This window comes from Macrobrachium nipponense, chromosome 9, assembly GCF_015104395.2.
Source record: "Macrobrachium nipponense isolate FS-2020 chromosome 9, ASM1510439v2, whole genome shotgun sequence".
Lineage (NCBI taxonomy): Eukaryota > Metazoa > Arthropoda > Malacostraca > Decapoda > Palaemonidae > Macrobrachium > Macrobrachium nipponense.
The window spans coordinates 45,019,530-45,044,181 of record NC_061110.1 but is presented as its reverse complement, the minus strand read 5'-3'; the positions used below and the strand labels follow the sequence as shown (position 1 = coordinate 45,044,181).

At 45.4% G+C, this 24,652-nt stretch overlaps 1 protein-coding gene across 3 annotated transcripts in view; it reads left to right on the top strand.

The window, feature by feature from the left end:
- LOC135218416 (neurexin-4-like) overlaps positions 1-24,652 on the top strand; it is a 516,193-nt gene that overhangs the window by 61,775 nt on the left and 429,766 nt on the right. For all 3 annotated transcript variants that reach the window (XM_064254722.1, XM_064254720.1, XM_064254721.1), the window contains one exon: positions 7,213-7,354. In XM_064254722.1, coding sequence (XP_064110792.1) covers positions 7,213-7,354 — 142 coding nt within the window. The remainder of the gene's footprint in view (positions 1-7,212; positions 7,355-24,652) is intronic.

The following is a 24,652-nucleotide window of genomic DNA, read 5'->3' as shown; positions in this document are numbered from 1 at the left end:
AATACAGGCAAATTAGATGTTGTTGCCGGGTTCGGTTGTATTAGTAGACAAACTAGTTTCTCGTTCGGTTGTTCTTGGCTATGCACATTTGTACAACAAGTATAACGTTAGATAGTATACTTTAATAATTCTCTTGAATGTACTTTAAACATACTTAATTTGAAGATATATAAAGATATGGATGTAGGAAGGTTGCACAATTGTATTTTGGCCTCTTGTTGCTTGATCACAGGATGCTCCTCGCCCGCTGTGCTCGACATATGGGATGTGTTTTTCAGGATATTGTCATCCGTTAATAATTGTTAATCCCATCGTAAATCAAATTATCGTAAGACAGGTATTGTAACTTGAATACTGCCTGTATTTACGATCATTCTTGGAGATTTTTCCTAAGTTGTTAAGGATGTTTGCAGAGATTATATGGGGGAACAGAGTCAGTCTAGTTTCTTTCTCCATAAACTATGGCCTCCTCTGTGGCTTCTGTGTTTCATTTCTCCCAATTTCTTCTAAACTTCTCCTAATAGCTTTGTGTTATACAATCTTATTTATCGGTTCATTCCTCGGAGTCTTCTATCGCTCATTCTGTTTCCTTGCCATTAACACAGCAAAGCAAAGAACTTTCATCAGTTCAGTTCTGTAATTTGTGGGTTTTGGAGGCTCCCTCTTTCTCTCCGGAGTTCAGGGAGGGTGTACGGTTGGTGGGGCTGTCTTCATAGCACCTTCCACGGGTCCGGTAGTTCTCAGCCTGCTAGTCCGGAGGTTTCACAGGCAGTTGCAGAAGCAGTTGCTGACTCTTCCGCAACTCCGTATATCCATTCTTTACTGAGTTGAGACTTCATGTGTCCTCCGCGGTTCTTGCAGGTGCTACGGCAGTTGGAGATTCGTTTTCGCCATTGTTGACTGTGTCAGTACCGGTTGTGTCATCAGCCTCACCTTCCATTAGGGTAGCTGGTAATCTTCCTTCTTCAGTTTTCATTTTTCTGCTTTCGGGGTTTGAGACATATCGAGCCTATCACGATTATTGCGGGGGCTACGGCAGTTGGCAGTTCATCTGCACATTCATTAGTAACGTTGTACCCTTGTCCTCCTTTCGTTAGGGTAGCTTTTAATTTCCTTCTTCGGTTCCCGTTGGTTCTGCAGTCCGTAGCCTGTCTTTAGAGGCACCTTTGGCGTGTGCGGCACAAGTTGGTTTTCTCTACTCGCACAACGTCGGCATTAGGTGCTCCGGTGGTTACTCCAAGTGTGGCTTCTTCCTCTTCTCTCTCCTTCTGCTTCTTTCTCAGCCTTTTCCTGCTATTGGTTCCATTAATCCTTCAAGGTGTTCAATGTAGGTTTGGTCTTGTTTCCGGGAGTACTTCCTTCCCTCTCTCGATCAATGTAGCTTTTACCCCAGGTTTATGTCATAGTATTTAGTTCTTACACAATTTGCAGAACTGGAGACTGTTGGCTCTTGTTAGGGGTGGACAGTGGTCGGACAAGTGTTACGTCATCGTGCTTTGGGGGGGCGGTTTGCAGGATTGCGCTGTCGAGTACAACTTGCTCAGGAGTTTATTATCGTATTGTTGGTATATCATTGCGCAATCGGATCAGTTGGCTCAGATATGATGGGATCATGTATGTCAGGTTTGGTATCAAGCAGCCAGGTGTAGCAAGTTCCGGGTCCTTGCGTGCTGCTCTTGTGAGGGGGTTCGGCCTTTATCCTTTTTCTGTTCCGGTGTCGTTGGACAGGTCTGACAGATGATACCCTTTGAAGAGAGAATCGGATGCTAGTTGTGGGTGTTTGTTTTTCAAGCGAATGAAAGCTAGTCCAGGCTCCGGAGGAATCTCATAGTTAATTCAAGCAATATTTGATACGTTGTATTCAACTAAACCAGTTGTCTCTCAAACATCAAGCAAGCTGATCTGGTTCCGGCCGAGTCGAGCAGTTTTTAGGGAAGATGACTCTAGGCTAGCACCACTTTGGGGCCGATTAGACTGGCTTCAACTATGCTTCTAAATCGGGAGTGTTCTGTTGATGAGGTAGCGGGTAACCCATCTGCCGGTGTCTGAGTTCCAGTTTACGAATCTGTTGATGCTCTTCTCTCTTGGGTTCCTTCATTGATTCATGTGGTAGTGGTTACTGATCGTGAGGCTTGTATTTGGGAGACACCTTTCACAGCCAGTCAGAGGCCTTGTCCCACTCTAGGTGGATGTTGCGAGAGTTGATGGGCGTTTTCTCAGATCCTGGACTGTTTGACAACCTCTTCACTTAGGTTTTGATGGGGTTCGCATACCAGACTAACATTTCGGCTGGCTGTACTATGTTCTTGTCTAGGAGAGGAGGGACTTCTTATTAAGTCATCTGCCTCAGCACTATCCAGACATTCATAAGAAGGTTCTGTTGAGGGCACTGCTTGCGCTCAGCAACAGTCTTTTAGAAACAAGATGTCTCCTTGATGGTCAATTTCGTGTCGCTGTCGTCATACTTTAGAGTCGCAGCAGCATCGTGGGATGATCGTATAGCAGTTGATGGATCACAAATGCTGCTGTGTCCGGTTTGAGCTCTCAAAGTTTATTTGTCACGTACTGAGGAACTTAAACCTCGTACGAGAAATTTATTTGGTTTCTCCTAGGTGTCCATCTTGTTCCATTTCCATAGTGCAGTTAGTTTATTCTTGCAAGGGGTTTTTAGTCAAGCGTCATTAGTTCTTCATGGCTTTCGGAACCTTCTTTTTAAGTATTGCCGATGTCTACCCTTCGGCTTTCGGGAGGAATGTTTCAGTGTTGGCAATTGTGTAGGCGGTTATTTGAGTCAGTGTGGATTTTCACAATGCTCTCTCTACCTTAGGGATTTTCAGTTGTGGTAACTCAGTTTTCTTGTTGAATTGGTAGAGTTAGGGTGTTAGAAGTTTAGGGAGGCAGTGATAGTCTAAATGAATGCAAGTGTTTCTATGGTCAAGCTTAGACTGAGTGTATTGTTCCTTTAGACCCTCGAGCTTAGGCAGATCCCGATGGTCATGTTGGAATAACTACAACTTCGTCAGCACAGAGGTATAGAATACCACATGGGAGGTTCTTCAGACTCGGGCGGTACCTCGGACTCGACACTAATGGCATGGTACTTCCTCTGCCCCACCTCCATTAAAATTTTGTTAATCGGTCTAATTCAGGTGTTCAGGGAGTGTATTGCAATATGAAGTTTTCATAATAAAACTAATATTGTAATACTTACCTGGACACCTGAAGGATTCCCACCCTCCTCCCCACTTCAATTTGATAGTGAATGATTCAATTGAAGAGGCAAGCCTCTGATGGCCAGTATTTGCAGCAGCATTGCCAATGGTAACACAGGTAACTCATTTGACTAGATTTTACCTGCAGCGTTGGTAATGCTGACAATTAAAATTACCCACTTAGTCTGTAAATATGTGGGGATATAGTTCGGTCTGGTCAGTGACCAGGGTTAATTCGGGTGTTCAGGTAAGTAATACAATATTAGTTTTATTATGAAAACTTCATTTTTGGCTGCCCATTGTCAAGAGTTGCACTAACCTTTTGTTGTTTCTTCAGCTATTTTCTCCAGTGATATGTATGTACTTCCTAGATCCTGTCATTCTTCTACTGCATGCACTTTAACTAAGGACATGGGAAGCCATCGTGCACTCATGGCACTCCTTAGATGTTAGAGGGCTAGATTTGACCCTCCAGAGACATAATGTTCAGTTGAACACGCAGGTGAAGAAGATGCAGATTATTTGTGGGCACTCTAGAACACTATCTTCTTGGAAATTTACAAGTGGGTCTACAATATTTTCAAGACAATCCCTTTCTTTGTCTTCTTGGGAAGCCTATGTTGCTCTTTTGAGGTACCACTATACGAGGAGTTTGTACCCGAGATCTTTGACTAATTCATTGGCAGCTGTCCACAAAGATCTGCTTTGTTCTACCAAGGATTATGATTACAAGTGCACCATATCACCTTTCACAGAGACATTGTTATGTTCAGTTGAACAACAGATGGAGAAGCTGCAGATTAGTTGCTGGCACTCTAGACCACTCTTCTTGGAAATACTCAAGTGGATCTACAATATTTTAAAGAAAGAATCCCTTTCTTTGCCTCTTTCGGAAGCCTTTGTTGCTGCTTTGAGATACTACTAGTATGAGTTTGCACCTGATACCTTTGGCCAAATCATTGGCAATTGTCCACATAGAATCTGCTTTGTTCTACCAAGGGTTATGATTTCTGTATGAGTGCACCATATAACCTTTTCAGAAACAGTGTTATGTTCAGTTGAACTCTTAGATGAAGAAGCTGCAGATAATTTGTGGGCACTATAGAACATTTTCTTGGAAATTCTCAGTTCAGTGACTTTGTTTCTCTTAAAAATGCTTTTGTTGTTATTTTATACGCTTGCTACCTAGAAAATGTGATGATGAGGGAAAGGGATGGGGTGTTTAAGGATATTCTCCAGCCTTCTTTCTCATGTTGACCTTAATTCTCCGCATCTCCAGCCCTTGGGCTTCATACATGTTCCTAGCAGGCTTGGTTCTCAATTTGAGCAAGAAGCTAACTGTAAATTATCAGGACTGCTGTTCTCAACGTGAGTTACCCTTCCTCTTTGTTATGTTCTTACAGGCATACTTCTCAGCTGAAGCATCCTTATTAGTTTTAATCGTCTTCCAGAGACTCTCTGCATCTTTGCACCCATGGTCATCATATCCCAGTTAGAGAGGTCACCCTATCATCATCAACCTGCATTCCAATCTCAGTTTTTAAGTCCTATTATTGTTCCAGTCGTCAAGAATATTTTCATTGCGAGTCCCCAGACCAAGGTGGTGGAAGATGATCTACTGTTCCCATTAGTTGTCTGTCTTCCAGTTGGGGAATGTCTTCATAGGATTTATGTTAATGGGGAGACATTGATTTGGAAACTTTGGTCCTTTTGATGTTCCATGATGATTATTATCTTTAATTCCTTGACTTGGGGCCTCCATTGCTGACTTGACCCATTGCTTTTGAGTCTTCTCTTCTAGTCCAGAGAAAGTGCATGTGTTAAACAAGGGAGTGGTGTACTTATTTTGGGGAGCTATAAAGAAAATACTTCCAGAGAAACTAAGAGTTCTACAGTTTTATTTCCTTCATCCTTAAGGCTCCAGGAAGTGAGAGACTGATTATATATCTGTCTTCTCTACAGTTGTCTGTATAATTTCCTTTTGGATGGAGGCCTTCAGGTGGTTAGGGCACAAGGGAGACTTCCTCATTTCTTTAGACCAAAGGGGAAGGCATTTCCATGTCCCCATTCCCCTGCCCCTCAGGGAAGTTCCTTTGATTTGCATGCAAGGTTTGATGTTCCAGATCTGGGCCTTTGCTTGGCCACTGTACAGCTCCTCAGGTCTTCACCACAACTTTGGGCTTGCCATCTGGTTCTTTGTCTTTAGTGCTTTCTTGACAGATGGCTGGCTTTGTGGTTGGAAAGACATCTGGATATTCTTCTAGCATTGTGTATGCCTTGGTGTTGCAGGTTGACCTGGTGATGTTTGACCTGGTGCCCTCCACATGGGAGGTGTATCTAAGTATGAGGTTCAACATGGTTTTGAAGTTAGTTGGTCCTTCAGAGGACAAAATTTATCTCCATGATACCAATTGAAAATTCTGCAGCATCCATGGCCATTGACCAAGTCAAGGCAGGTTCTGAATGGTTGTCTTGTGTCCCTAAAGAATTAGTTCCTCATAACTTTCCTCCAATTTCAGCTATGTATTTTTAGAAGCCCAGCACTTTTTTGCATTATGTCGGGATTCCAATAACACAGGGCCTCCTTCATATCTCCATTGATGAAAGGATGAATGGGATCTGCTAAAAGGTGTCCTGGTTCAGCTAGACCCCTACCTGTTGATGTTTATGGACATTTCAAATGGGGGGTGGGGAGCCTGTTGGTTGGATTTTCAAGCAAGAGGGATTTGTTTGCCAAATGAACAACAGAAACACAAGAACTTTATGGATTGTGGGTTATACTCCTAGACCTCCAAGCTTTCATGATTGCTCTGTCAGGTTGATGAGTAGGAGTAATCTAACAGCACTACTGCTGCTTGCTTGTAGATTCAGGGGCAGGGCAACAAGGTCTTTAGGTGAGCTTGATGTCACAATAATGCTATGAGTCACCCCCAGAATGGATAAATTTAACTTAGTATCTTTATTATTTGGTCAAGACAAGTTAATTTTATATAAAAGGATTCTCTGGAAGATGTAGAATCATTCATCATAAAAAGTTAAGTTACTGGTAAGAGTGTGTACGTAAGGTAAAACTCAAGAGGCAGTCTAACAGTTGCTTGTCCTTATGATACTTTGTCACTGTCATTATTTGATAGTTGCGGAACCTTAGCTGTATTTTTGAAAGGGGTGAACACTGTAAGGTTCCTGTGTCCTTGCTTGATCTAGAATTTTGTTGGGCTCATATTTGTATTTGTTTTCTTGGATGCAGTATTTTCACCACAGAGTTTTTCTTAGATGGTAACTGACCTTTTAGTTTCATATCTGTTGGATGCCTTTGGTTAATTCTTGATGATTTTCTTAGCAAATCATCCCTCTCACCTAGATTGCAGTTTACAGTAATGTGGATGATATGTTTTGTCAAATACTCTTGGGTTTTAAGAGTCAAACAAATTTTATTAGTTTTAAGTAACCAAATAAATTTTTCTATACGAACCCTTCAATTGCATTAAATGCTCTGCCTCCCAATCCCTCTGGTTTTTCATGGTTATAGCTTAACCAATTGAGAAATTAGTAAAGCATTTAGACTATCTAAAACCCAGGATCCATGGGGAGGGAATGGGGTTGGGGGGAGACATTCACTGTGTAGCTGTCCAGCAAGCTTAGAACCTTTTGAATCAGGAATTATCTACAGTTTGTTAAGACCATGAATGTGGGTTGATATAAATGAGATATGGTGCAAAGTTTGTTTTTTATATACGTATATATTTTTTGTAGAAGTTTGTAATTGGAAGTTAAGAATTTTGTTAGTTTCAGTATGTAATCTAGTAGTTAGATATGTTTATAGGTAAATGTGTACGGAATTTAAATATATACAAAGTACCAAATAGGTTTAGTATTTTGTTGAAAGATGCTATTTATAGCTATTAATATTGGCTTTATGTACCATTGAAAATATTCATGAGAGCTTGAAGTTGAAATTTTTTCTAAATATACATGTTGAAAACTTGTTTACCCATTGCAGGCATTCACTGGAAATAATGATGGAAACACTGTAGTGACAAATTTATTTGAAACTCCCATCATTGCACGTTACATTCGTGTAAGGCCAACAAGATGGAGAGATCGAATTTCTCTCAGATTAGAATTGTATGGGTGCAAATACAGTAAGTATATATGGTCATTTATTGTGATTGTTAGTGAATACATACTTTGATTGTAGATACTGTAGTATAATAATCAGTTTAAGGCAACTGTTTCATCTTCCATTCCGTATTAACCTTGCTTTGGTTCTTGTTATCAGTAATCATCCACAGAGTCATCATAGTGCCAGTCTGGTGTGTTGAGAGAATTATTATATTTTTTTTTAAGGTTATCTAACCAGATGGAGATAATTATTATTGCTTTTTTTTTTTTTTTTTTTTTTTTTTTTTTTTTTTAGGTTATCTAACCAGATACATCTTTATATCCTCTGTGCTATTTTGTTTTTCAAAATATGGTGTATAGAATGTCAAGAATTTACTGCTTCCAAAATTGAGAATGGAAACATTTCTAACTAATGTTATCCACCAGAAAAAAGAAAGGATGTTCTACATTGAATAGGTAACATGACCTAATCACTGTAAGCAGATATACATGTTGAAAAAATAAACATTATATGTCAATATCAAAATTTCAACCAACACTGAATCCAGTTTCTCAAAGAAATTCAATTAAATAAAGTTGAATTTTATTAACAACAAGATTCATTAAACAAATGGAATGAAACATACATAAAATGCATCTGAGATTGTTCTTTGCTAAGAAAATATTTAGCATTGTATCTAGGGATTAATGTCAAGCCTGCTCTTCTGGCAAGTTGAAGTTTGTTAACTGCTGCCTTATGTACAAATGGCTTTAATGGTGACTTTCACTTATACAACTTCCCCGGTGGTTACATATAGCTGTCGTCTCCTGACGTCACGGCAGAATTTGAAATTCGCGGCAGCGCTAATAGTTTCACAGGTGATCCCTCTACTTCTGCCCTCTACCGGGTACCAGGAACCATTCCAGCAATATGTCAGAAGTTTCCTGCTGTCGGAACCGATAACACAGTTCCTCTGCTGGTTGGAATTTGGAATTGATCATCTTTGTTTTTCTCCTTATGGTGATGTACCTTGAGTTTTCTGATCTTTTTGCTAGCAGTGCTAGAATTATTTTGGTTTTGAAGAATTGTTGTCCTTTTTAGGAATTTATTGTGTTTTGTCACGATGTCTGACACCGGCTCTATTCAGTATAGGGTATGTAGTAGTGGGTGTAAGACTAGACTTCTTAAAGCTTCACTTGATCCTCATTCTACTTGTGTTAGCTGTAGGGGACGTGAATGTTCTTTTGAGAATACGTGTGAAGAATGTAAGTCTCTAACATCTCAGGAGTGGAAGGCTTTGGAAAAGTATGAGAAAGTTAGAAAAAGATAGAATCAGGAAGGCTTCACAGAGATCTACTTCTAAGTCAGTGAGTAGCCAGGATATTCCTCTGAATTCTGTTAATGCTGATCCTATTAACCCCGTAGTTGTTTCTCCTGCCCTCGACTCTGTATCTCCCGATCCCGTGTCAGTATTACGAGCCGATATGGACTCGAAATTTGTCTCTTTCCTCACCACTATGCAGAAAATGGGTGAGACAGTGCAAGAAGTGGTACTTAAATGTGACAAGTTACTTAGTGCTAGTGCAGTGGAGGAGGTGGCTGTTCAGCCCGTTCGTTCTCCTAGGTCTAGGCCCCTGTCAAACTCCCCAGATCCTGGGAGGAGGCATGCCGAAAACCGAAGGGAGGCGAGCGGGATCTGCTCCCGAGCAGTCGCCCCCTCAAGCAATCCTGTAGCCGTATCCCAGGATGCTGTCACTCACCATTGGAAAGGTGTTGCGAGGAAGTGCTTTTCGTCAAGCGACTCGAGTTCAGAAGTCTCCCCTCATAGAGGCTGGCGTCATAAGACGTCTAGACCGCTGAAGAGGTCTCGCGATGTTTCGCCTGCTGCAGTTCCCAAGAAGGTGGCGGCTGCTGAGCCTTCCTGTAGTTTTTGGGAGGAACCTGAAGCTTTTTCACGGGCTGTTTCAGTTTTTCGTCCTTCTCTAATAGAATTGGAGAAGCCGGACTCTCGTACGCCTTCAGAGCCTTCCCCGGAGCCTCCTCAAGCAGTAACTCCTGCGGTTCCAGACGTGTTTGTGGCTCATCCTTCTACTCCTCCCGCGCCTTCTACGTTGGTGGATCCACAGCTTTCGGTTTTAGACCAGATGAATGCCAAGTTAGGCAGTATTTTGGAGCTTTTTTGGAAAGTCTCTTTCTTCCCCGAATGCGCTCCCGGCCGCCTTGCATCTTCCGCAGGCTCCTGTGCAGTCCTCTTCGCAGGCTTCTCTTCAGTCTCCTCTTCAGGCTTCCATTCAGTCTCACGTTTCGGCTTCAGTCCAGGCGCCTGTTCAGACTCTCCATGTGACTCCTCTTCAGACGCCGCTTCAGGTGCCAAGTCAGGCTCCTTTCCTGACTCCTTCTCTGGCGCCATGTCAGGCTCTCGCTCGGGTGCCAGCTCAGCTGCTCGGATTCGCCTCGGTACAGGCGCAGACGTCTTCTCCTGCCCTCTCGCAGCGGCTTCGGGTGCATTATTGTGTGACTTCGCCGAACAGGAATCCTCTTCAGATGGAATGTTCCCCAGTTTCTTCGAAGGAAGCTTCGGATGTGGAAGAAGAAGTAGTAGTTGCAGAAAAAGACAAGCATTTGTCGGGGTACAAGCAACTTTTGCGATTCTTTTTTGACAACTTTGGAGATTCTTTTGCGCCTTCCGTTCCAGTTTCTCCTGGTTCGCAGTGGAAAAAGGACAGTAAGCCTGACTCCGCGTCCTCATTCACGCGTCTAGTCCTCTCCATTTCGGCTAAGAAGGCTATCAAGAAAGTGAACTCTTGGCTTTTGGAGAAGAGGGAACAGGGGAAAAATGTATTAATAAACATTACCTTAATATAATTTATCTAGCCCTAAATCCCCAAAAACCGCACCAAAATTTACCACATTGGCAACCCTGTTACCTCCTATTCTGTCCACCAGTTGGCAACACTGTCGTTGACAGATACAAAAACCTTTCCTCAAATCAGTTGTTAACGAGCGCCCGTGTTGTTTACATCACGGCCGCTCTTTATAAATTTCCTTAAACATTTTTGTGCCTTTAAAGCTTTCATTATTTGTTAAATGAGACTTTTGTACATGAACTTTCCTGTCAGACATATACTTAGCTTACGTCTCTGACGTCACGACAGAATTCAAAACTCGCGGCTAACGCGACAGGTAGGTCAGGTGATCTACCTTACCCGCCGCTGGGAAGCGGGTGTAAGAACCAACATACCTTTCTTGCCAGATTTTTTCTGTCGTCGGTGTCGACCACACCTGTTGTCGGTACCTCTTGACAGTTGGATTCTTTTCTCGTTTTCGCCCTGGATTGTTTCTACGGACTTTTGGTGAAGTACCCGATCTTTTGGCCTGGCATTCGCGATTTGTGGACAGTTATTGGACTTTTCTTTGGATTTTTCTTGGATTCATGATGTCTGATGTTGATACTAAGAAAACTGCTATGTTTAGAGTTTGTTGTATGACTGAGTGTAAGGTGAGGCTACCGAAAGCTGCGGTAGACCCTCACACGGTATGTTTGAAGTGTAGAGGGAATGAATGCACCTTTAATAATCCTTGTAATGAATGTGAAAAGCTGAATGAGGATGAATGGAAGTCTTTGTCTTCCTACTTGAGGAAGCTTGAAAAGGATAAAGTTAGGAAAGCTTCTTCTAGGAGCAGTAGTAGATCTCGTATTAGCAAGTTGGATATAGATAATCCTATTTTAGAAGTAGCTCCTTTGTCAGTTTCAGCTCCTGCTCCCTGCACCGAAGCCGAAGATGCGCCTTCGGAAGTGGCCTCCATGAAAGCCACCATTCGCAGTATGGAGAGGAAAATCAAACAATTAGAAGGTAAGAGTGATTCCAATAGTGATTTGTGCAGTGAACCCAGTGCAGTGGAGGGTGCGTCTGATCGGCTCCCTAATGCTTCCAGGCCATAGACCTCTTCCAGACTCCCAGTCCCAGTGGAGGAGGAAAGTCGAAAGCCGCAGGAAGGTTAGGGAGCATCCCCACCGGTCAGGCGTCCCCTCGGTAGCTCCTGTTGATCGTTCCCAGGCTACCTTGGATCGCTCCAAGAGAGAAATATTGCGCCAATGCTTCTCGTCTTCGCCTTCGCCTTCTCCTAAACGAGGATGGAGCTCTTCGGAAGCCTCACGCCCTTCGAAGAGAGCCTGGAACGCTCCCTGCGCCTGCCCTTCCAGCCCTGAAGTTTTTTCGGAAGAGCCTGAGGTGGAAGCGAAGAAGCGTAAGAGGTCTCAGGAGTATCGTTCCCCGAGCGGAGAGCGAGCCTCGTCACCTGTTTACGAGTTTGTGAATTCTCCTGCAAGGGTGTTGGCTAACCTTCAGGCGCAGATTTCGGCTCTGGCTGGCTCTCTTTGCGTGTCGTCTAGTCGTAGGAAGGACGTCTCGCTTCCTGTAAAGAAGTCCAGGCCCCCCTCTCCTGACTCTCGCTATTCGACGGAAGCGGCGCGCTCACCTGTGCGTTCGGATTCTCGCAGGAGACTTTCTGCTTTGGACAAGATCCCATCTGCGTCCAAGCGCCATTCGCCTGACAGACAGGTTTCTCCTTCGGACAAGGAGCAAACTGCGCGTAGGAGATCTTCACCCTACAGACGCTCTTCTCGAGACAGGATCGCTCCCCTTGACAGGCGCCAAGAGCCTAGTAGGCGCTACTTGCCTCGTAGCCGCTCCTCGTCTCACCTCCACTCTCCTGTTGACAAGTGCCCTAAATCGGACAGGCGCTCTTCGCTGGACAGGCGTCAAGAGCTTGTTAGGCGCGTTTCTCCTGGCAGGCGCTCTTCTCCTGACTTTCACTCTCCTCGAGTCAGGCGCCGAGATCCTAGCAGGCGCTTCTCCCCTTGTAGGCGCTCACCTAGTAGGCGCTCGTCGCCAGAGATCCTCTCGCCTTGGTTCAGGCGCCAAGAGCCTGGTAGGCGCTTCTCGTATGGCAGGCGCTGTTCGCCTGGTAGCCGCTCTCCTTTGGATAGGCGCCAAGAGCCTGATAGAAGTTCTTCTTCAAACAGGCGCTCTGCGCCTGACAGCCGCCTTACTCCTGTTAGGCTCCAAGAATCTGGGAAACGCACTCCTCCAGACAAGAAGGATGTTGCAAGTAGACACAGTTCTGAAGCTTTGTCTCCAAGACGTATACGTCTTACTTCCTCTAGAGACTCTTTTAAGAATAGTCCCGCGCCTCCTAAGGATCATGAGGGCTCTTCAGCTCAGGAAGAACAGGACCCTCAGAAGAAGAAGGACCAAAAGACTCCTCTGTTTCCTCCTATAAGAGGCTGACAGAGTTGCTCCTGCAAGAGTTTGGAGATATCCTTTCTCCTGTGGCTCCTCCTCCTCCTCTTTCGTTATTCTCCACTTCGAAGACGTCGAAGGTTTCGTCTTGTGTAAGGATGAAACCTACTGCTTCCATGAAGAAGGCGCTTAGAGGTTTTGGGGAATGGCTCCTTTCTTAGGAAGAGAAAGGGAAGACGGTTTTTTCTTTCCCTCCGTCTAAACTGACTGGCAGATTGGGATTCTGGTACGAATCGGGAGAACCTTTAGGCCTCGCTCTCCCTTCGTCTGCGGACTCGGACTTCTCTTCATTGGTGGATTCTGCTCGTCGTTCCGCTCTCTTGTCCGCCAAGACTACGTGGGGGATGAACGAACTTGACCACCTACTGAAGGGAATGTTCCGAGTCCTGGAAGTTTTCAACTTCCTTGATTGGTCTTTAGGTATTCTGGCTAATAAGACCCAGACCCCAGATTCTCTGTCTCCTGAAGATCTTAACTGCGTCCTCACTTGCATGGATAAAGCAGTGAGAGACGGATCGAGTGAAGTCTCCTCACTGTTTGGAGCTGGAGTTATTAAGAAACGATCTGTCTACTGTTCGTTTCTCACGAAGGCAGTTTCACATGCGCAAAGGGCCTCGCTTATGTATGCTCAACTCTCTCCTCTTCTGTTCCCCAAGAAGATTATTCAAGATGTCTCGAGTGCCCTTTCAGCTAAGGCTACTCAGGACATGTTAGCCCAAGCGGCCAGGAAACCTCGCTCTGTCTTCCAACCCAAGGCCAAGAAAGAGACTCCTCTGAGACAGGAGCCCTTTCGAGGAGGACCCGCTGTCAGAGGATCTGCAACCAGAGGGACTAGACCTTTTAAGCGAGGTAAAACCTTCTCTAGGTCAGTCAGAGGGAAGAAATAGCGATCAAGGAAGGACTCCAGACATCAGTGGGTGCCAGACTACTGAAATTTGCCGACGTCTGGGCCCACAAAGGGGCAGACAATTGGTCCCTATCGATTGTCAGCAAAGGATACCTCATTCCCTTCTCGTCAAGACCACCATTGACGACAACTCCGAGGGAGTTGGTAGCCAAGTACAAGGACCCCATCATGAATCAAGCCCTTTCTCTAGCAGTGGATCTCATGCTAGAGAAGGAGGCTATAGAACTAGTGAGAGATCCCCGCTCTGGGGGTTTTTACAACAGACTATTCCTAGTTCCGAAGAAATCAGGAGGATGGAGACCGGTTTTGGATGTAAGCGCCCTGAACGTCTTTGTGGAAAAGAGGAAGTTCGCCATGGAGACAACTTCCTCAGTGTTAGCGGCTCTTCGTCCAGGGGACTGGATTGGTGTCTCTAGACCTTCAGGACGCTTACTTTCATGTGCCGATCCATCCTTCTTCACGGAAGTATCTACGATTCATGATGGGAGGAAACATCTTCCAATTCAAGGCCTTGTGCTTCGGCCTATCGACTGCACCCCAAGTTTTCACGGGGTTAATGAAAAACGTGGCGCAGTGGCTACATTTGGAGGGAGTGAGGGTGTCGCTTTATCTCGACGACTGCTAATCAGAGCAGAGTCTCAAGAAAGATGTCTGGAGGACCTTCAAAAGACCCTTACATTGGCAAGTTCTCTGGGACTTCTGGTGAACTTCCAGAAGTCTCAATTAATCCCCAGTCAAGAGCGGATCTATCTGGGGATTCGGATAGCTTCTCTGGCTTTTCGGGCTTTTCCGTCGCCAGAGAGGATAGCTCGTTGTTACGAGAAAATAACGACCTTCCTAGAGAAAGATGCATGCACAGCGAGGGAGTGGATGAGTCTGCTGGGGACACACTCCTCGTTGGAGCAATTCGTTTCTCTAGGAAGGTTGCATCTCAGGCCTCTACAGTTCTTCCTATACCAGAACTGGAGGTGTCTCTCCCTAGATCTGGAGTTCTCCTTCAAGATCTCAAGGGGAATCAAGAGAGACCTTCGGTGGTGGAACAACCCACTTCGTTTTGTGGAAGGAATGTCTCTTTACATGCCGAACCCCAGCCATGTGTTGTTTTCCGACGCATCGGAAGCAGGTTGGGGAGCGACGCTCGGGACAAGAGAAGTGTCAGGCACCTGGAAGGGGGATCAGGTGTCCTGGCACATCAACAAGAAAGAGTTGATGGCAGTCTGGATGGCATTGAAAGCCTTCGAGCCCCACGTCCGAAATGCAGTAGTGCAGGTCAATTCGGACAACACAACAGCCTCGGTGTACATCAAAAAACAGGGGGGGACGCACTCCTTCTCCCTGTACGAAACAGCAAGGGATCTTCTGCTGTGGTCTCAAACAAGGAAGATCAGTCTTCTCACCAGATTCGTACAGGGAGAAAGGAACGTCAGGGCCGATCTCCTGAGCAGGAAGAATCAACTCCTGCCTTCCGAGTGGGCCCTCCACTCAAAGGTATGCCAAGACCTGTGGAGAAGATGGGGCAGACCTCACATCGATCTCTTTGCAACAGCAAGGAACGCAAGAATCGAACTTTACTGCTCCCCGATCTCAGACCCAGGAGCAGTATCAGTGGATGCGTTTCTCCTAGATTGGACAGGTCTAGACGTCTACGCCTTTCCCCCCTTCAAAGTACTGGGACAAACCCTCAAGAAATTTGCTATCTCGGAGATGACAAGAATGATGCTAGTAGCTCCGTTCTGGCCCGCCCAAGATTGGTTCACAGAGGTACTGGAATGGTTGGTGGACTTTCCAAGAGCACTTCCACAAAGACAAGATTTGCTCAAACAACCCCACTTCGACAGGTATCACAGAAACCTCCCCGCTCTCAATCTGACTGGCTTTCGACTGTCAAAAGTCTTGTCAGAGCGAAGGGGTTTTCGACAAAAGCTGCTAAGGCTATCGCCTCAGCTAGAAGACCTTCGACCCTTAAAGTCTACCAGTCGAAGTGGGACGTCTTTTCGCCGGTGGTGCAGGAACCAGAAGTTTTCCTCTTCAGTACCTCTGTGACTCAGATAGCAGATTTCCTAGTTTTCCTCAGAGAAAAATGCGGTTTGGCAGTATCTACTATCAAAGGATACCGAAGCATGCTGGCTGCGGTGTTCAGACATAGGGATTTAGATCTTTCGAATAACAAAGATCTTCATGATCTATTAAGATCTTTTGAATCTTCCAAGAAAACTTCGAATGAAGTTCCAAGTTGGAATCTGGACGTGGTTCTTCGTTTCCTGAGGTCCGCTAGGTTTGAACCACCACATTTAGCCTCCTTCAAAGATCTTACGAGGAAAGCTCTCTTTCTCATGGCTTTAGCATCCGCTAAAAGGGTTAGTGAGATTCATGCCCTAGAAGGAAGGGTAGGTTTCAAAGGAGATTCCGTGGTTTGTTCCTTCCTTCCTTCGTTTTTAGCAAAAAATGAGAACCCTCAAATCCTTGGCCAAGGAACTTTGAGGTTCGTGGTTTATCTGCCCTAGTAGGGGAAGAACCTGAAAGAACTCTTTGCCCTGTTAGGAGTTTAAAATACTACCTTCAGGGAAGAAGAAAACCCTTAAGGGCATTGAGGACAGACTATGGTGCTCTGTAAAGGACCCCAGCAGACCATTGTCGAAAAATGCGCTGTCTTTCTTCATTAGAAGTGTTGTGAAAGAAGCACATAGATCTTGTAATGAAGAACATTTCAAGCTCCTAAAAGTCAAGGCTCATGAAGTGAGAGCAATTGCCACTTCCTTGGCCTTTAAGAAGAATATGTCTCTTCAGAATCTGATGAAAACTACATTCTGGAGATGTAATTCAGTATTCGCCAACCACTACCTAAAAGACGTCAGTATTACGTATGACGAGTGCTTCGCGTTAGGCCCGTACGTATCGGCGGATTCGGTGCTGGGGCAGGGAGCTGGAACATATCCTTAGTAGTTTTTTCCCTTGTTTTTGTTAATTGAGTTCATATGGTTGTATGAAAAATGATGCAGGTAGGCATCTTTTTTCGTTTCGTAATACTAATAACTTTAGTTTGGTTAGGTGATCGGATTTGGTTTGTAGCTCCCTGCGTTGGTAGTGGACAGGTTCTGTCATAGAAGAGGGCGAACCCCCATTGACATGATCCGACTTGGATTCTACTAAGTAAGCGGATATCAAGTCCCGTTAGTAGACCCAAAGAGTCTTTTCAGCTGTAGGTCACGCCCTCGCTGTAGCTCTTATGGCTATGCAGACTAATAGACAGTATCTATGAAGTCTTCAGCCTAAACAGGTAAGAACCAAGGTTATTTTTATCCTACAACAGGTGTTGTTTACCTTTTCTTTGTTATTTTCTGTCTTGTACCCTCCACCAAGGGTGTCAATCAGCTAAGTATATATCTGACAGGAAAGTTCATGTACAAAAATGATATTGTTATTTTACAATAAAGTTTTGTACATACTTACCTGGCAGACATATACGATTGATGGCCCGCCCAGCCTCCCCTCAGGAGACAGGTATAAGAGAGAAAAAATCTGGCAAGAAAGGTATGTTGGTTCTTACACCCGCTTCCCAGCGGCGGGTAAGGTAGATCACCTGACCTACCTGTCGCGTTAGCCGCGAGTTTTGAATTCTGTCGTGACGTCAGAGACGTAAGCTAAGTATATGTCTGCCAGGTAAGTATGTACAAAACTTTATTGTAAAATAACAATATCATTTTATGTGAATTACCACTCACGCATTACATCACGAAATAGTGAATTAGCTTTGATTTCTGTTGTGGTTCTTATCTTAAATTACGAACTTTTGCGCGACCCGGAACTACTGACCTGTCCAATTCTACAATGGATTACCAAGAAATTACGATGCTTCCTTCTGCCAGCAACATCAGGAACTGCCCGGTCTGTGGGACAAGGATGAGTAGCAGGGAGTATGAACCCCATGACATTTGTAGCTCTTGTCGTGGACAGGTTTGTGACTTGAATTCTCGTTGTGACGTATGTAAGCCCTGGTCTGACGAGGATATGACTGCTTATATGAAACGCCAAACAATCTTGCAGCGTAAAAGATCGGTTAAGGAGAAAAAGAAATTGATTGCTAGAACTGTATCTAACGAATTCTTTGACTTGGGCGCGCATGGTTCTGGGCTCTTCGGTTTCGCTATCGTACGACTCCGATTCCGAATTAATTGATGCTTTGCCCCCTGTACAACCGGTAATTAGTGAAGTTATTTCTGATGTAGATTCAAAGATTTTGGCAATGGAAACTACCTGGAAACAGAATTTTAAGAAATTACAGCTTAGTCTAGATAGAGATATTTCAGCTAAGTTTAACAATCTGTCAGAGAATTTACAAGAAGCCTTTACTAGAATGTCTAACACACTTTTAGATTCATTTTCAGCTCCTCGTCAGGTACCTGTCGACAGCACCATGGGTAACGGTGCGACAGATACCCGGCTTGTGAACCCCGTCGTGGCGAAGGCCTAGGGGGGATCCGGTCCGGGCAGGTGCCTAACGAATCTTTACCCAACGTGTCCCCTGTTAGTCCCGTAACAGTGCCAAAGGGCGCTTATTTAGGAGAAGGGGGGAGGGATATTAGTGTCAGGCCTAAGACAGCTAGTCGTCAGGATTTTACTTCAGGGGAAGTTTCTAAGTTACGATCTGACGATGATGATGATGACGCGGATTCGTGTGATATTGATGTTTCCTCGAATGGATGTCATGATGTAGAATTCAAGAAACTTTTTTATTTAATTTTGAGTTTTCTTCCTCAGGCGAGGCCTAAAGAGCAGAAGCAGCCTCCGCCTCGTTGTATTACAGAAGGGATTTTTCTTGACGGTCCTTCCCGGTCACGGGAATTTCTACGTTTTCCCTTTGCCCAGAGGTTCGCGAGAGTGAGGGCGGACGTTGCCGCTAACTTTCGAAGGTGATCGGGGAAGGGAAGAGGAAGCTCTCTTCTCTTCTAACGACACCGGAGAGGAGTTTACCAGGTGGCGGATGATTCTTCATTCTCTCGCCCCACCCCCCAAGCCAAATCCTGATTTTGTCCGACTTTCAAGTCAACCCTTGCCTTCTAAGGCTTCGGTCTCTGTCTCAATTGAAGATTTTATTGCTATGGAGTCTGTTATGAGCTCCTTACAAGAAGCTCAATCCTTCAATATGTGGGTCCTCGGAGGGCTTTTAATGTATATCAAGGACTCCGGGTTTGTTCCTCCTGATGCTCCTCTTTTTGAGAAATTCTGCTCATCCATTTCAATCGCTTCTGTACATCAGAACGAGCTTGCTGCTTCAATGCAGGCCTTTCTTGTTTCTCTAAGGCGTAACCTGTATTTGTCGCAGTTACCCTCCTCTGTATCGGAGATTCAGAGAACCCGTCTGTTGTCCTCTTCTCCTTTTGGCGATTTCCTTTTCGATATTTCTGTGCTTTCTGAGGTTTTGAAGGAACATCAAGGTGATGCCTCTTCCCAAGCTCACTGGGCCTTATCAAGAGCTTTTTCCTCTGGTCTTCCTCCCGTTCCTTCAAGGAGTAAGCGTAAGTTTAGGACCAGATCTGTACCTTCTGCTCCAGCCCAACAACCTCCTTCTGGCTCTTTTTTCCAGAGTACATCTCAGGTTGCTGGTGCCTCTACTTCATCCTCTGGTGCTCACCCTTTGAAACGCGGGAGAGGTTCTTGGCGTGGCTCTAAGGGCAGAGAAAGAGCTCAACCTCCAGGAGGACCTTCTTCTTCTTCTTCTTCTTCCTTTTCTCTGCGTAAGAATTTTCGGAAGTAGGAGTCATCACCTCGCCTGGAGACCGCAGTAGGAGCTTGTCTCTCCCGCCATTGGTCAGCTTGGCAGGGGAGAGCGGTGGATGCTTGGGTGGTGGAGGTCCTGAAGGAAGGTTACGAGATCCCTTTTGTTTCCAGACCTCCACTTTCCAATCGTCCTCTCGAGTTCAGCAGTTATTACCCTCACTCAATCAGGGGTCAAGCCTTGGAGAAGGAGCTATCGGCCCTCTTGGAGAAGGATGCCATAGAGCGAGCTCCTCCTTCTCCCGGGTTTTACTCTCGGATGTTTGTAGTTCTAAAGGCCTCGGGTGCCTGGCGCCCCATCATAGATCTTTCGGTTTTGAACAAGTTCATTCTAAAGTCCAAGTTCAGGATGGAGACGGTCCAGACTGTTCTTTCATCCGTCAGGAGGGGGGACTGGATGATTTCCATCGATCTGCAGGATGCTTATCTGCAAATCCCCATCCATCCAAGAAGCAGACCTTACCTTCGGTTTTTCACGGACTCGGGAGTTTTCAAGTTCAAGACACTTTGTTTCGGCCTCACCACTGCTCCACAGGTCTTTTCTCGGGTGATGGCTCCTGTTTCAGCGATTCTGCATCAGTTAAATGTAAGGATGCTTCGGTATCTGGACGATTGGCTAGTCCAGGCCGAATCTCTAGAGAAATGTCTCCGGTCAAGGGAGATAGTTCTGTCTCTTTGTGTCGAGTTGGGCATTCGTGTCAACTTCGACAAGTCCAATCTAATCCCTTGCCAGATCATGACTTATCTGGGGATTGTTTTGAATTCCCAGATTTTGAGGGCTTCTCCCGCTCAGAAACGGATAGACAAGCTTCTGAGTCTGATCGAAGAATTTTTGTCCTCCGTAACGCAGCCAGTTTCTCTTTGGAGGTCTCTCCTGGGCCATTTGTCATCCCTCATCCAACTGGTTCCCGGAGGTCGTCTCAGAATGAGGTCCCTTCAGTCGACACTTCGCCAGTCATGGGATTTCGTGTCCGAAGACACAATAGTCGCCTCTTCTCCACAATATCGGAAGGATCTCCGTTGGTGGATGTAAGTTCACCGCCTCAAGTCAGGGACATCTCTTCTTTCGGTTCCTCCGGACCTAATGTTTTGGTCAGACGCCTCGGATCAAGGTTAGAGGAGGAGAGGAGCATGTCAATAAATTGGAGGGAACTGAGGGCAGTGTACCTAGGCCTTCTTTCATTTCAGGAACAACTGTTGGAGTCGGTTGTCGCGATCTTTGTCGACAACACCACAGCAGTCTCGTACTTGAGAAACCAAGGCGGCACACAGTCGGATCTTCTCACTCAAGAAGCCCGATCAATCCTGTGTTGGGCAGAAGACAGGGGGATTACGTTGGTCCCTCAGTTTATCCTGGGCCATCACAACGTCTTAGCAGACGCCTTGTCGAGACCGAACGAAGTTCAAGGGTCGGAGTGGACACTTTGCCAGGAAGTCTTCGACAGCCTCAGGAAGAAATGGCCTGTCACAGTCGATCTGTTTGCCACCCCACTGAATTTTCGGTGCCAGATATTCTTCGCCCCTTACCAGACTCCTCAGAGTGCCGGGACAGACTCTCTTTTGCAGAACTGGGAGGGACTTCAAGCCTATGCTTTTCCTCCGTTCTCTCTGGTGAGGTCAGTCCTCAACAAAGTGAGGGCAACCAAGCGTCTGGATCTCACCTTGATCACCCCCTTCTGGCCACAGAAGGAGTGGTTTCCCGACCTTCTGGAAGCACTGGTGGAACCCCCCATTCACCTGCCAGAGAGACCAGATCTTCTCAAACAACCCCATTTTCATCGGTTCCATCAGAGGCTCCACATGCTTCATCTTCATGCCTGGAGACTGTCAGGAGGTTTCTCCAAGCACGAAGGGTTCTCCTCCAGAGTGGCGCGACAGTTGGCTCTTGCCAGACGGCAATCAACCAGAGTAAATTATCAGGCTAAATGGTCGGTTTACAGACGTTGGTGTAAGTCTCAAGGACATTCAATTTCTAGACCTTCCTTACCGAAAGTAGCGGAGTTTTTAGTTCATTTACATCATGACAGGGCCCTGTCACCTTCGTGCATTAAGGGTTATAGGTCTATGCTTTCCTATGTTTTTAAGGCAAGGCTTCCTGAGATCTCTTCATCTTATGTCATTAGAGATTTACTTCGATCTTTTTCCCTATCTTGACCCAGGCCGCTGTGTTCGCCTCCGACATGGGACGTTAACAAAGTCCTTCAAGCCTTAAGGTTCCCTCCGTTTGAGCCTCTGAATTCTGCCAAATTTAGGGACCTCTCTTCTAAGACACTCTTCCTTGTCTCACTGGCTACAGCCAAGAGGGTGGGTGAACTGCAAGCACTCTCTTTTCTGGTTGCCAGATCTGGACAAGACATGATTTTGTCATACCTTCCTGAATTTGTCGCAAAGACTGAATCGTCTGATAATCCATTCCCAGGTCTTTCGTACTGAAGTCGCTGGTCGACTTTGTTGGTAATTTAAATGAGGAATTAGTTCTTTGCCCTGTTAGGCGCTCTCATGTTATTTACGCCGCACGAAGGACATTCAGGTCGTCCCCGTCATCTGTTTGTTTCACCCCGAAATGTCAAGAGACCTATTTCAAAGAATGGTTTATCCTTTTTTCTCAGAGATCTGATCGTTAAAACTGGTGGTTCGGCTGCTGGGGAAGACCAGACGCCGAGAGCACACAGTATTAGAGCAGTTGCTACATCAGTAGCTTTTATGAAGAACGTCTCAGTCGCCAAGGTGCTTGAGGCGGCGACTTGGCGTTCTAATTCTGTTTTTGCCTCTTTTTACTTGAGGGATATTTCTCTAGTTCTAGGCGACCTTCGTTCTTTGGGCCCGTTGGTGATGGCAGGACAGGTCGTCAGACAGGAGAATTAGGTAGTCTTCCTGTTTTACGTTTGGTTGCTACCTGTATATAACTCATTAATTTTTGTTTTGTTGTATATATTTTTTGTTTTTGTATTATAACCCATGGCAGTTTTTGACGTAGTTATAATGGGAATTAGGCAGTTTGGTATTTAGGTGTTGTTGATGACAAGGACTGACTGCTTGGCAACTCATGCTGCTTCCATTTTCAGTGTGAAATGGTTCCAGCCACTGGGTTGTCGGCACTGGCGACTACGCTTCTCCCAGAAGTCGATGCTGACCTAGGACTACCACTGGTTCGCTTGTCCTGACGACTCCTGCTTCTTCCACTGTCCTGGACAGGGAATTAGTCGATGGATCGTCTGCTGTCATCTGGTGACTCGCTCACCATCTACTTTTTGTCTCACCTGTCTTCTCGGAGTCAGACACTCGCGTGAGATCAGGCGACATTTAGTAGCCCTGAGTTTCTTGTTGACGAAGTCGGTTGCGTTGATACACCCCCGATGATCGTGTAACATGAGACCAGGTTGGACTGTCAGGCATTCGTCCTTCGGGACTGAATCTCCTTTTTGCTCCGCTCCTTTCTCTTTGGCACCAGAAAGCTCGAGTTTAGGAGTTGCTCAATGAGCCGATTCGTTGCTGGCGACGTCGGGTTGCGTTGATACACCCCCAAGGTTTGCTTAGCTTTGAATCGCCCAGACAGTCCAGACACTCATCCTTTAGGGAAAGATTAGTGCTTGATAGTCTTCAGGGTGCAGCCTTGCTGTCCACAATTTGTCTGACTGGTCACCTGACTTTAGTACAGACGGACTGACTATGCACTTACTCGTTGTCCTGTGCTTCCGCAGTTTGGTGGCATTATGGTAGGAGACTTTGAGTTGTTAGTATCTTAGACCTTGGGTTGAGTTTTGACTGCCTATGATATATATTTCTTTGTTTGTTTTCTCCTATTCTGTCCGAAGGGGAAATTGTATTCAGATTCCCTCCTCCTTTTCAATGTGGTTAATCGGGCTAGATAAATTATATTAAGGTAATGTTTATTAATATGGAATTTTTATTCTAAAATTAATATTAATAATACTTACCTGTATAATTTATCTAGTCCCACCCATCCTACCCCACGATCTGCCTATCACAACTGATTTGAGGGAAGGTTTTTGTATCTGTCAATGACAGTGTTGCCAACTGGCGGACAGAATAGGAGGTAACAGGGTTGCCAATGTGGTAAATTTTGGTGCGGTTTTTGGGGATTTAGGGCTAGATAAATTATACAGGTAAGTATTATTAATATTAATTTTAGAATAAAAATTCCATTTTCTGCCTTCCCCCTTCGAGACTTTCGTCAAGGAGCCGTGTCTGGTATGACACTGGAGAAGTATTTTCCCTGGGTGTGACTGCCTCCGCACAGGGAGACTTTTCTAGTCTCGTGGATTCTTCTCGTAGATCAGCCCTTAATACTGCTAAGATTTTCTTTTCGGCAAGTGAGCTGGATCATCTTTGCAAGAGTGTTTTCCGTGTTTTTGAAGTGGTTAGCTTCCTGGATTGGGCCATTGCTTCTCTGGCTAGGAAAGTCAAATCATTTGGGCTTTCGGAGGAGCAGTTGAAGGATTTTGCCTCTGTACTTGATTGTATTGATAAAGGCATATGTGATGGAGCTCCGGAGCTCGCTGCCATTTTCGCCTCTGGAGTGTTGAAGAAGAGACAGATTTGGTGCTCCTTCTTGTCGAAAGGGGTCTCATCGAACCAGAAGTCCGCCTTGCTCTTCTCTCCTTTGGACAAGAAGCACCTTTTTCCGCAAGATATTGTGAACGAGATCGCTCAGTCCTTGACGCAGAAAGCAACTCAGGATCTCTTATCGCAGTCAGTGAAGAAGCCCAGGAAGATTGCTCCGGTACTCTCTGCATCTCGTAGTACTTCCACCACGGAAGCCCCTAAATCATTTTGAGATAGAGCTTCCGTTAGATCTTTCTCTAGGTTTCGGGGGAGAGGTAGAGCCTCGTCTAAAACCACTCCCTCTTCCATCAAGAAGTAGGCTCGTAGTCCTCCACACAGCAGTAGGAGCCAGATTACACCTTTTCTGGCAGACCTGGTTTCACCTCGGAGTGGATCCTTGGACGGTTCAGGTCCTGAAAGAAGGTTACATCATTCCATTCAGCAAGCACCCCTCTCTCACAGAATTTCCTGTGGATTTATCCGCTTACTCAGAGAACTCCGAAAAATTTGCCGCCCTCCATCAAGAAGTTCTCGCTTTACTGGCAAAGAGGGCCATAGAGTTAGTGGACGCTCCTCAGGAACCAGGATTTTACAATCGCCTTTTCCTGGTAAAGAAGGCCTCGGGGGGTTGGAGACCGGTGCTGGACGTGAGCGCTCTGAACGTCTTTGTCTTGAAGACAAGTTTTCTATGGAAACGACCCAGTCGGTATTAGCAGCTCTTCATCCAGGAGACTGGATGGTTTCCATAGACCTTCAGGACGCCTACTTTCATATTCCGATTCATTCG